Source organism: Bison bison, unplaced genomic scaffold, assembly GCF_000754665.1.
Source record: "Bison bison bison isolate TAMUID 2011002044 unplaced genomic scaffold, Bison_UMD1.0 scf7180017864168, whole genome shotgun sequence".
NCBI classification, from domain to species: Eukaryota; Metazoa; Chordata; class Mammalia; order Artiodactyla; family Bovidae; genus Bison; species Bison bison.
In genome coordinates this window covers 2,522,774-2,536,443 of record NW_011494740.1, presented here as the reverse complement: position 1 = coordinate 2,536,443, position 13,670 = coordinate 2,522,774, and the positions used below count along the sequence as shown (strand labels likewise).

The window sequence follows — 13,670 nt, the reverse complement described above, 5'->3', positions numbered from 1 at the left end:
GTGTTTTACAGAACCTCCACCCTTACCCCCAACAGCACAAAAGCAGGTGCTTGGATACAGAAGCAGAAACAAAATAAGAAGAATACAGGGCTCTTTAAAACATTACAGTCCATAATACTTAATATAAGACCTTAATTATACTTACTCTAACTGTTAGTAACTATTAGGCTTAGTAAAATTATTTCCAGTTTTCTTAAAATTAAAAACTCAGAAGTATGTCAGACACAATGTCTCCACACCTGGTTACATTTTAACTGCCTTCTTTATGGATATTGACACCATTCTGTCCTTATGGGCTAAGCCTGTCGTAAATTCTATGTTTGGTGGTCATTATATTTCTTTCAATTCCATATTTATTAACTTGCGATTCGAATCCCACTTTCTTTCCAAAGGACCTCAGATAACAAAAAACATTTTTTAAAATAAACTATTTAAAGAGAATAGAATAAAACAGATGTTTTCAGGCCATGCTGATATCTAACTAGCAGAAACTGGGTCCTTCCATATTGGTGGTTTATAAACCCTGCTAGGCACAGTTTATAAACTGTGCCAATTGGTGAATGCTGCCTGCAGTTCTCATTTTCAGGTACCAGAGTTTAACAGGTTATGATATCAGAAGTGTAAACTAGGCTCAATTTTTTGGAAAACCAAGACTAAAATTCAAATATGCTCAACAGAAAGGGATCCCAGTTTAAAACAGCATGATCTAAAGTGAGTTTCTTAGAACTCTAGTTATTTGGAATTGAATAGAGGTGAGAGGTCAAATACAATTGATAAACATGTTAATAAAGTAAAATAGACTTGTTCATTCCAGGACTTCCCAGAAGATTTAACATGATAATCATTTGTGACTATCCCAAAAGAGAATATTTGGACAAGCAGCTCTTTTTTTATCGATATTCCTTTGAACATCTCTCAGAGAGAGTGCTCTGCAAAATGGTTTTGAGCAGCTAAAACCCTGCCCAAGTCCATACTTTGTAGTAAGGAGTAGAGTTTGAAAGGTCTTTCTTTGTTCCCCTCCCTTTTTTAAAAACCATATGAGTTTTACCTCAGATGAAGCATTTCTGGATGTGTTAAAAATCTGTCCGACCACTCTAGTAGCAGACATGATGTTCTCAGGAGTTAAGTTACTGGCATTCGATGTTAAAATCTGGGCTTCATTAGAAATATTTTGAGACTGTGTTGAGATATTGACAATCTGTTAAAAAAAAAAAAAAAAAAAGCCCTAACTTTATAAACTATATCTGAACACTTTGCAAGCAACACAGTTGAATAAGCTGGAACTGAATTGACCCTCAACCTCATGAACATCACATCCACTCCATTTTTCATTTTTGCTTTTTCCCTTGCATAAAGGACACAGTACATGTAGGCCAGTGGTTTTCCCAGCCCTTACTATTAATACTTGCCAGGATTAATTAACTATGCCAGGTCAGGGCTCCTCAAGGTATAACCCATGGACCAGTGGTGGTTCACTGATTGCTACAGGGTCCAAAGGGAGATAAAAGCAGAAACTGAAAGTGGTCAGAAACATAACAATTCTGTGCTGTTGAATCTAATAATTTGTAAAATGGATTTTTATCCTATAAGCATTTTTTGTTTTACTTTCCTAGTAATTCATTAGTATTTTACAAAATTATAGCCTGCAATGGGCTGGAAATTTTTTAAGCTGGCTTTGCAGCACGTAGAGTTAGGGAAGTTAGGAAACCTCTCCAGGTACCAGTGAACCTTCAGGCTCTAGGTTGTGAGGCTAAACATATTAACCCATATTATCTTTAGTGGAGCCAAGTGTTAATACGTATGTGTCTATGTGGCTTAGTTTTCACTAGATGGCAGCATCATTGCAAAAATCAAACCAAGGTCCCAGACTATTTACTCTTGTGGAAGAGTCAGAAACAATGTCGAATCAGTAGAAACAAGGTTCTCATTCAAAGGCCAGGTCTCTGCTATGTGTAAGGCATTTAACTAGATGTTTTATAGGGGTTATCACATTTAATATGCAAAACAATATTGCGAGTTGAGCACCCTCATTCCTATTTAAAGGCTTGGAGGGGTTATGGAGCTCACCCGAAGTTCATGCAGCTTACCAATGACAGAAATGACGATCAAAAACTGGCTTATCAGACTCCAGAACATGAAGCCTTTTCCCCAATCTATGTGAAAGTGCAAATGTTAGTCACTCAGTCATGTCTGACTCTGTGTGACCCCATGGACTGCAGCCCACCAGGCTCCTCTGTCCATGGGATTCTCCAGGCAAGAATACTGGAGTGGGTTGCCATGCCCTCCTCCACAGGATCTTCCCAACCCAGGAATCGAACCCGCATCTTTTGCATTGCAGACAGATTCCTTACTGTCTGAGCCACACAATCTATGTGGTTGGCAGCCATCTCCACACTCTACCCTCATCTTCACCCACTCCCTTGCCCAACTGAGATTAGGGAGCCAGTGTGGTACAGTGTGGACTTTAAAGACTGGCTCCATCACTTTTTGGCTGTGGTTCACTGAGCAAAATAGGACACTCTCAGAGACCGTTTCCTCATCTATAGAATGAACACATCAATGCTGATCTATATAGTCACTTTTCGGAGAAAGCAATGGCACCCCACTCCAGTACTCTTGCCTGGAAAATCCCATGGATGGAGGAGCCTGGTAGGCTGCAGTCCATGGGGTCACTGAGGGTCAGACACGACTGAGCGACTTCACTTTCACTTTTCACTTTCATGCACTGGAGAATGAAATGGCAACCCACTCCAGTGTTCTTGCCTGGAGAATCCCAGGGACGGTGGAGCCTGTGGGCTGCCGTCTATGGGGTCGCACAGAGTCGGACATGACTGAAGTGACTCAGCAGCAGCATAGTCACTTTTAAAATTAAAATAACACACATAAAATGTTCAGCACAGTATTTAGCATGCAGTTAGTACTCAATAACATGTAAGTGTGATTAGCTAGAATAATCTATAATATGAGAATGAAAATATAACTCACAGAGGTTGTGTGTGTGTTAGTTGCTCAGTCATGTCCGACTCTTTGTGACCCCATGGACTGCAGCCCACCAGGCTTCTCTGTCCATGGAATTCTCCAGGCAAGAATACTGGAGTGGATTGCCATTCCCTTCTCCAGAGGAACTTCCCAACCCAGGGATCGAACCCTGGTCTCCTGCATGGCAAGCAGGTTCTTTATCGTTTGAGCTACAGGTTATGTAAGGACTAAATGAGATAACACATGTAACATGCCTAGTGCCAAGAGGAACACATACATATAAATTTCTTCTTCCTCCCCTTGCTCAATCCCAGGTACTAACAATTCCTTGCATTTGCATTTGAGTATATCCTTAGTCAAAATAATCTAATTTGCATTAAAGAATAATTATATTTCCCACTTCACCTGCTCATGAATACAGCCCCTGAGACCAGCATCAGGTTCTGAACTTCCTGTTTCAAAGGGGTTTTGATCATAGTTTGTTTCTCTTTATTCTGATCCAAGAGACCATAAAATACCTTCCTTTTGGTATCAAATGTTAGGTATCTATTTTCAGTCAAAACTTCAGTGGTCAAACATATGAGGCCATTTAAAAAATAGTTAAGGATTTAGGGAATGTCTTGTACACACTGCTATATTTAAAATGGATAATCAACAAGAACCTATTGTATAGCACATGGAACTCTGCTCAATGTTATGTGCCAGCCTGGATGGTAACAGGGTTTGGGGGAGAATGGATACATGTATATGTATTGCTGAGTCCCTTCACAGTTGACCTGAAACTACCACAACATTGTTAATTGGCTATACCCCAATATAAAATGCTTTTGGTGCTAAAAAATAAAATTTTATTAAAAAATGTACAATACCAAAAGTAAAGTGAGAAAAGACATATTTTCGTTTTCTTTATAATATATATCAAATGTAAAATGCAGCTATTTAAAATACTGAAATAGTTCTAAAAAATAAAATATGATATAAATTATCATTTGCTGACCTTTGCCAAACAAACATGTCCAACTGTCCGTTTTCACAAATGGATATCAACTTTAAAATATAAGGATGGTTTTAGTTAATAGTCTTTGCTATTTCTAGTCTGAGAGTTTTGAAAGCATTAATTTCGCATCAAGTATCTGAAGAACAGAGAGTATGTACAGTCTGAACTTTTCCCCATTGCCCATCTCATGGAACATATAGCCTACCTGATTTTCCAAGGTTTCCAGAGTTTGATTACAATTTCCTATCATCACATTTTGTAATTCTATCTCTCCATTTTCATTAAGACTGCACTGCCGAACTGCCAACGGATTGCCCGCTTTAATAAAAAGAAGAAGCAGGGAAGGATAAATTATGATTATGGGATTAACAAGTACATACTTCCATATGTAAAATAGATTTTAAAAAACCCAGGTTTATTGTTTAGCACTGGAAACTATATTCAATGTCTTGTAATAACCTACAATGGAAAAGAAACAAACAAAAAAAGAATACACATACACATATTCTTAGTTGCTCAGTCATGTCCAACTCTTTGTGATCCCATGGACTGCAGCACGCAAGGCTCCTCTGTCCATGGAATTCTCCAGGCAAGAATACTGGAATGGGTAGCCTTTCCCTTCTCCAGGGATCTTCCCAACCCAGGGATTGAACCCAGTTCTCCCTCATTGCAGACGGATTCTTTACCATCTGAGCCACCACAGAAGCCCCCCTGCCCACATATATATATATATATATATATATATATATATATATGAATCACTTTTCTATATATATGAAACTAACACAATATTGTTAATCAACTATACTTCAATTTTAAAGAAAAGAAGAAATAAAGAATACTTGGAAAAATCGAAGCAACCACCTACTCCAGTACATAACCCCTTCACAATATGATTTTACTGCTCCTCCCATCAAGAAGTGAAGTCTGTTCCTCCATTTCCTGAATCTTGCTTTGATCAACAAAATGTGGTAGAAATAACATTGTTTGATTTCCAAAACCTAGATCATCAGGAAGACTTGAACTTTAGGTCTTCGCCTTCCTGGAACACTGTTCTGAGACCATCATGTAAGGAAGCAGGTCTAATCTACTGGAGGTGAAAGGCCATGTGAAAGAGACCTGAAGACCTCCAGCCAACAGGCAGCACCAAAGCCTCATGTGAATAAGATCATCTTAAACCTTCCAGCACAATCCAGCTGCCACAGTCAACCCACAGGACTATGAGGAGCTTATATCTTTATTGTTGTCAGGCAGTAAGTTTGGGATATTTTGATACACAGCAAGGGAAAAGTGAATCAGCCAGTCACTGCATGAATATTTCAGGCAGATACCACTTGTCTAGATTTTTAAATCTGGAATTCAAAAGATCAGTCAACTATTTTCTTCCTTTGAAGTCTGCAAGGAAGGTTTGCCTTCCAAAAACAAGGGACATAAGGGCATTGAATTGGATATGACAGAGCATACTAGTCTGAAAGACCAGAAACAATGTGAAAAATTCCTCCTAGAGATTGAACTATATGGGCTTCCCTGATAGCTCAGTTGGTAATGAATCCGACTGCAATGCAGGAGACCCTGGTTCGATTCCTGGGTTGGGAAGATCCGCTGGAGAGGGGATAGGCTACCCATTCCAGTATTGTTGGGCTTCCCCTGTGGCTCAGCTGGTAGAGAATCCACCTGCAATGTGAGAGACCTGGGTTTGATCCCTAGGTAGGAAGATCCCCTGGAGAAGGGAAAGGATACTCAGTACAGTATTCTGGCCTGGAGAATTCCATGGACTATATAGATACTGAATTCTATAGTGCTCTTTCCTTCTTCACCCAAATCTGGGTAACACGTGAAAGGCAAAGAGTTCCACAGTTTTTGCAGCGTCTACAGAGTATGTTACTGGCTCTCAATAAATCATCAGGTTTATTTCCTAGGATTATCACCTGAGCCTCGGCATCTCAACGTCCTCCTCTGGCTAGTACTTAAGAGGCTGTAAATAGATAAAATCACTGCCAGTTGTCATTAGTGGGACAGCTGATCAGTAGGTGAACTCTTCTCAGGACAGCTTTGGGTAGCTGCTTAAGGGGCAACCACTAGAAACACAAAAACTAGAGGTTGCTCCTATAACACTTAAAGCAGAAGGTTAAATTCACTCTTATATGATCACTCCACTTCTACTCTATGGCATAATGAAAATTTTAAACATTTATGTAGGATATTATTTTTTATGTGGCCATAGTTCAAATGCATCTTTTCCTCTATATTACTTACAAGTATGAATCTATCCACTCAGAATCATTAAAAGTATTTTATAAAGCCAAATTAATTAGAAGTAATTATTAATATAATACTAAAAGCAAATTTACCAATTGTTGACATCTATATCGTTTTTTAAAATTTATTTATTTTTAATTGAAGGATAATTGCTTTACAATATTTTGTCAGTTTCTGCCATACATCAACATTAATCAGCCATAGGTATACATATGTCCCCTCCCTCTTGATCCTCCCTTCCTAGAAATCTATATATTTAAATTATTTTATGGGCTCAATCTGAAATTCAAAGATAAGTGTAACAAACATTTTCATACTAATTACTAAGGAAAGAAAAATACATAACCAAGTGAAAGGTGGTGATTCTCTTGTTCAAAAAATGTAATATATTTCAAGCAATTGTGATATCCCTTGATGGGTATATAACTGATATTTTTACTCTTCCCAGTTCAATAGCACAGTTATTTTTTGTAGCCACATCTCTTTTGTAAATTATAATGAAATATTTAAGACATAAAAAACATAAAAATTAAGACATTATGTATCTATTGACATATCACTGGAAGTAAGGACCAATATAATTGAAGCTCCTCTTTTACCTCTGAGCTCTTATCAAGAAGCTAGAAATAACTATGTAAAGAACAGAATAATGAATACTTGAATAAGTGTAATATATGTGGGCAGAGGCAATTTAGATTCGGCAAATGGAAAGCTGGTCTCAATAATCTCTTAGAATAAAGCAAAGAAAGGCATTGGAAGGAGCAATACATGTAATTTATTTAGTGCTTCAAAGAGTACTTGACACATATAGAAATAAATATCTAAATAAAATGTGAACATTTTCTCAGTTTCATTATTGGCAGAAGTTCAATCAAACACTTGCATAAAAAAGCTAGAGTTAGTTACTGAGATATCCGGTTCTGCAGGAAGTGAATGATGACCCACAGGAAGGTATGAGAGGCAAGGGGACTGGTCAGATAAAAATCAATACTAACTAAGAGCTGTTAAAACATTTAGGGAAATCACATGGCACAGTGGGCTCTAAGCTGTCAGGAAAGGAGTCCATGAATTTAAAGGGCTACTCTTAGAAGATATTACCCAATCTGGCATTAAAATCACATATGTCATCAAAATCCTGGATATCATCAGAATGCATATCAGAAATAAAAAATATCATTTGCTCCTTTATTCTTGGAAAGCTTTTATGCAAAAAACATTGTTACACTTCAGGAAAGGTATGCTGAAGCTAGAGAATATTCCAAGATGAAAAACTAAAATATTCAAATAGGTGAAGGACTACTAACTGGACAGACTCAACTGCATTTCTACCTAGAAAGATGAAGTCTCAAAGTAGATATGGTATAAATCCACAGTCTAGCTAATCTTTAAAATTGAGATAAATTATGTAACTGAGAGAACAGATCTCAACTTGGTCAAACTCCAGGAGATGGAGGGGGCCTCAAGAATAAATCAATTGAAGAAGAATTAAAAGGAATTTACTACTGATCTATATTTTAGTTTTTAGGAAAATTGGAATTATGTGTTAACACCCAAAACTCTGAACACTGGCATCATGAAAGGGAGCCAATGCCTTCAACAAAATCTTCCCTGATGCCTCTTTCAGGGATCTAAAATTAGTTGGAGAGATGATAGGTATGATCCCGTGGCGCAATTCATATGCCTAGACAGAGGAGATGCTTGGGAAAGCACATACCATTTAGAGTGCTCTTATCACATACTTGCAAGGAAGATCCATATCTTCCCACGGGAATTCTGTTAAAAGTAAACCTCCCATACGTACTGTTTTCACAGAAATTAACTGTAATGGAAAGAAAAAATATTTTTCAATCATAAATTCATCATCATCAAGAATTTTTCATTATTAATTTTCATCATTTTTCTTTCTGAATTTCAAACCAGACTAAAGCCAAAGTTCAAATCCTATAGAGTGTAATTTGAAGGGTAACAGAAGGCTTTTAGGCCTCACTGACCACCCAGCAACCTCATATTTTCTTATCTACTTAAGTTACTACCATTACAGTAACTAGTACATTATATAACAGGTTCAGTTAAAATGTGCACAATATATAACTCAGTATAGGTAGGATGTGATCACTAACACATCAGAAAGGATAGTGTATTACATTAGTTGGAACCTTGAAAATCAAAGATATAGAGCCTACAGTGGCAAAGGGATCGAGGGTGGAGGTTAAAGCAAACAGCCAAAGGCATGGGTTTCTGTGGGGTACCCGGGCTGTTCAGAATGTTGTAAATTATAGGAGTGAGTTCTAAGGCTCTGAATCCTTAGCAGGCAGCATGAAGTGTATAGAGTGCTGGGAAGCACACTGCAGATCAAGAAGTGCTTTTAACTTTGATTCTGAGATACCATTGAGTGAAGTCAAGCCACTGATTTAATAATATCTCTCCAAGAGAAAGATAGAAAAAACAAAAACTTCACCTAAGTAGATATTTGGACAAGTAGATGCATCTTGACTTCAGAAAAGTTAAATATGTTAGAATTATGATATTTGAAATGATGTAACATGGCATATTCGGAGAAGGCAAAGGCACCCTACTCCAGTACTCTTGCCTGGAAAATCCCATGGATGGAGGAGCCTGGTGGGCTGCAGTCCATGGGGTCGCTAAGAGTCGGACACGACTAAGCGACTTCCCTTTCACTTCTCACTTTCATGCACTGGAGAAGAAAATGGCAACCCACTCCAGTGTTCTTGCCTGGAGAATCCCAGGGACAGTGGGGCCTGGTAGGCTGCCGTCTATGGGGTCGCACAGAGTAGGACACGACTGAAGCGACTTAGCAGCAGCAGCAGCAGCAGCAACATGGCATATTACCATTTGAAAGGACCTGGGAAAACCATATTACCCATTGCCCTATAGTAGACACTGCAGTCAGAAAGAAGAGCAACCATTAGTTTTACAGAGAAACTTGACAGTTGGAAAATAAAGGCAGTGTACTGAACATACAGGTAAATAGCACAAGAAAACTCAGTTTTTACTCTTCAGCTAATAAACACATCTTAAATTCGTGATCATTATGCCCATTGTTACTATGGCAATTGACAGGAACTTCGAGAAGCTTTGCTGCTGTCCTTAGAAACGTAAGATTCACCTAAATCTCACACCCTAGTATTATCCCAAGTAACTTACTGATTGTACATCTCAGTCCTTTCCACTCTTCTGGACAAATGCATCTGCCATTTTGCCGGGTTCCACCATTCTTGCAGAACTCTATAGGGGTGCTTGACGTAGAGGTAACTGTTCCTAAAGAAACAATAAATAACAGAATAGTGTATGAACTGGCTGATTAGTTTCCTTTTTGGGGTCTGTGGCCTTTGATTTCTATATGTAAAATCACTATGTTTGAAGACCACTGCTGAAAAATATTCTTTGTAATATGATCAAAAAAAAAAAAAACAGAATTTACACAGGATATACAATGCTTACTAGATGCTATGGATACCAAAAAAAAACCCCCATATTTCAAAGATATAACACCCTGTCCAAGGAGATTTGAATCTACTGAAGGAAACAGGAGGTTATGTCAATAGATTAGATAGATATAGTCAAAACATGTCAATGCAGATTTACAAGTGCTATAAGAACTCAGAAGAGAGATGAAAACAGAGGCAGACCATCCAGGAAAGACTGGTAACTATTCCAGAGAAGAGCGGATGTTAGTATCAGGTTTTAAGACTAAATCTAGAAAAGTCAGATAAAACGTAGGCAGGATACAAAGAACAAAAAATTCAAAAACATGGAAAGTTCTAATGTGTCCAAGTACAGAGAAAAGCCTAACACATCAGGAGCATTGGTTCTTCGTGGATCAGCAGCAGAACATAAGTGGCACTGTGAGCAGCTTTATAGACCAAGCCAAAAAGAGTTTATCCTGCAGGAGCCTGGGGCAAGGGGCTGGGGCGGGGGAGGTCTTAAAACAAGGGAGTAACATCATAAGGAAAGTTTTTTAGGAAGACACCTCAAGCAGTATGGGAAATGACTGAGGCTGGGAGGCAAAGGAGACCAGCTAAATGAGAACCTGATCTAAAACAGTGGCTCTAAGGAAGTTAGGGATCAATCAACTCAGGAGCACTCCTGAGACAGGATTTGGATCTAGTGACTGGTTATTTTGAGCTGAGGACACTGGGACTCTAAACCAAAAGACAGGGTGGATGGTGAACAAATTAACCAAGCTTAAGAATACAGGAGGCAGAGTTCTGGTCCAATAATGATGGAGTCGATGGTACCATATTAATCACCCTACAGGTGATAGTTTAAAACTCTGGACAAAAATTTTAAAATAAGTAACTGAGGACATTGGACAGCAATAAAAAACAGAGAGAAACTGAAGTCTATGGCAAGTTTATAGAGTTCCCCTGCTAAGGGCACTACCCAGTCTGTATAGCAGGAGTGGCTGAAACACCAGCAGAAAGCTACAATCTTAATGGGTGAAAGTATGAAGATCTGGGGTTACCACACAACTGGAAATTGAAGGGAGATAGCCCAGAAAGGAAGGAGCTATATAAAAGGGAGACACGAAGTCTGGCTGTAAATTCCCCTCAAATCTGAAGAAAACATATATTTTAAAAAATAAACAGAGTTTCTAGGACATGTGGGAAAATATCAAGAAGTCTAACCTATAAGCAAATACAGTCCCAGAAAGGGACATGAGAAGGAATAGAGCAGATAAATATCTGAAGGAATAATGGTCGAAACTTCTTAAACTTGATCCAAGAAATTCAGTAAAGCCACAAGCAAAATAAACACGGGGGAAACCACATTTAGACACATCGTGGTAAAACTGCTAAAACTCAAAAATAAGGAGAAAATCCTGAAAGCATCCAACCACCAGTCCGGACAGTTTTACTGCTGAGTTAGGGTAGAAATAATACCCATCTTATACAAATTCTTTTGGAAAATAGAGAAAGGGAGAAACTTCCCAAATGATATTATAAAGCCAGGATAACCCTGATACCAAAATCTGACAAAAACACCTTAAAGGAAAAAAAATTACAGACCGATAAACTTCATTTATCGGAGAAGGCGATGGCACCCCACTCCAGTACTCTTGCCTGGAAAATCCCATGGATGGAGGAGCCTGGAAGGCTGCAGTCCATGGGGTTGCTGAGGGTAGGAGACGACTGAGCGACTTCACTTTGACTTTTCACTTTCATCCATTGGAGAAGGAAATGGCAACCCACTCCAGTGTTCTTGCCTGGAGAATCCCAGGGACGAGAGAGCCTGGTGGGCTGCGGTCTATGGGGTCGCACAGAGTCGGACATGACTGAAGTGACTTAGCAGTAGCAGCAGCAAACTTCATTTATACAGATGCCAAAACCTTTTTGAAAAGTAGCAAATCAAATCCAGCAGTATATAAAAGTGACAATCCATCATGACAAAGTGAGATTTATACCAGGAGTGCAAAGTTGGTTTAACAGTAGAAAATCAATTATTTAATTCACTATGTGATAGAACAGAGGGGGAAGACAATATAGTCATTTCAATAATCATAAATTCAAAAATCATTTCAATAAAGGTGGCAAAAAACACCTGACATATTTTTTTAACCTCTCAGCAAATAAGGAATAAAAGGGAACTTCTTCAAACTGATAAAACAATCATCTATGAAGAACCTGCCTCTAACATCATACTTAATAGTGTAATATTAGATGCTTTTTGGACTTTCTGGGTGGACCAATGGTGAAGAATCCTCCTGGCAATGCAGGAGATGAAGGTTTGATTCCTGGGTCAGGAAGATCCCTTGGACTAAGAAATAACAATCCACTCCAGTATTCTTGCCTGGAAAATCTGGACAGAAGAGCCTGGAGGGCTGCAGTCCTTAGGGTCGCAGCAGGACACACCTGAGCATGCCTGCACATTGAATACTTTCACCCCTGAGATTGACAGAAATAGTTTAATATAACTGCTATAACCACTTTTATTCAACATTGTGCTGAAGATGCTGACCAGTGATATGAGTATGAAAAAGGAATAAAAACCATAAAGAAAGGGAGAAGTAGAATTGTCTTCTGTTGCAGATGATATCATCAAATACATATAAAATCCTAAGGTGTCTCAAAAAGAAACACTACTAGAATAAGCAATCCCACTGCTGGGCATACACACCGAGGAAACCAGAATTGAAAGAGACACGTGTACCCCAGTGTTCATCGCAGCCCTGTTTATAATAGCCAGGACATGGAAGCAACCTAGATGTCCATCAGCAGACGAATGGATAAGAAAGCTGTGGTACATATACACAACGGGGTATTACTCAGCCATTAAAAAGAATGCATTTGAATCAGTTCCAATGAGGTGGATGAAACTGGAGCCTATTATACAGAGTGAAGTAAGCCAGAGAGAAAAACACCAATACAGGATACTAATGCATATATATTGAATTTAGAAAGATGGTAATGATAACCCTGTATGAGAGACAGCAAGAGACACAGATGTATAGAACAGTCTTTTGGACTCTGTGGGAGAGGGCAAGGGTGGGATGATTTGGGAGAATGGCATTGAAACATGTATAATATCATATGTGAAATGAATCACCAGTCCAGGTTCGATGCATGATACAGGATGCTAGGGGCTGGTGCACTGGGATGACCCAGAGGGATGACATGGGGAGGGAGGTGGGAGTGGGGTTCAGGATGGGGAACACGTGTACACCTGTGGCAGATTCATGTTGATGTATGGCAAAACCAATACAATATTGTAAAGTAATTAACCTCCAATTAAAATAAATAAATTTATATTAAAAAAGCAAAAAAAAATAAATGAAGTTATATTTATTTCCACATGCTAGCATTAAATGTAGAGAAGGAAATGGCAATCCACTCCAATGTTCTTGCCTGGAGAATCCCAGGGACGGGGGAGCCTGGTGGGCTGTCGTCTCTGGGGTCACACAGAGTCAGACACGACTGAAGCGACTTGGCAGCAGCATTAAATAATTGGAAAATAAAATTATTAAATCATCTTCATTCAAATTAGCTTAAAACTCATACAATTTTTGGAAATAAATTTAACAAAATGTGTGCAAGACATCAGTACTGAAAGAAATTTTAAAGGGTCTAAATAAGGGGCCTCCCTGGTGGCTTAATAGTAAAGAATCCACCTGCCAATGTAGGAGACATGGGTTCCACCCGTGGTCTGGGAAGATCCCACATGCTATGGAACAACTAAGCCCGTGGGCCACAACTACTGAGCCCACACTCTCTAGAGCCCATGCTCAGCAACAAGAGAAGCCACCACAATGAGAAACCCATGCATCACAACCAGAGAGTTAGCCCCAGCTCACTGCAACTAGAGTGCAACGCGAGTGTTGCTCATGCAGCAACAAAGACCCAGAAAAGCCAAGAAACAAACAAATAAAATTGTATTTTAAAAATATCTAAATAAGTGGAAATATAGACCATGTATG

The 13,670-nt window shown here is 38.8% G+C and overlaps 1 protein-coding gene across 1 annotated transcript in view; it reads right to left on the bottom strand.

Annotated features, from left to right (window-relative positions):
• Positions 1 to 13,670, bottom strand: part of GPR128 (G protein-coupled receptor 128) — a 62,473-nt gene that overhangs the window by 32,814 nt on the left and 15,989 nt on the right. The window contains exons 2-5 of the mRNA XM_010841957.1: positions 9,401 to 9,514; positions 7,950 to 8,054; positions 4,182 to 4,294; positions 1,049 to 1,198 (exon numbers count right to left, since the gene is read on the bottom strand). Of these exons, the coding sequence (XP_010840259.1) occupies positions 1,049 to 1,198; positions 4,182 to 4,294; positions 7,950 to 8,054; positions 9,401 to 9,514 (482 nt within the window). The remainder of the gene's footprint in view (positions 1 to 1,048; positions 1,199 to 4,181; positions 4,295 to 7,949; positions 8,055 to 9,400; positions 9,515 to 13,670) is intronic.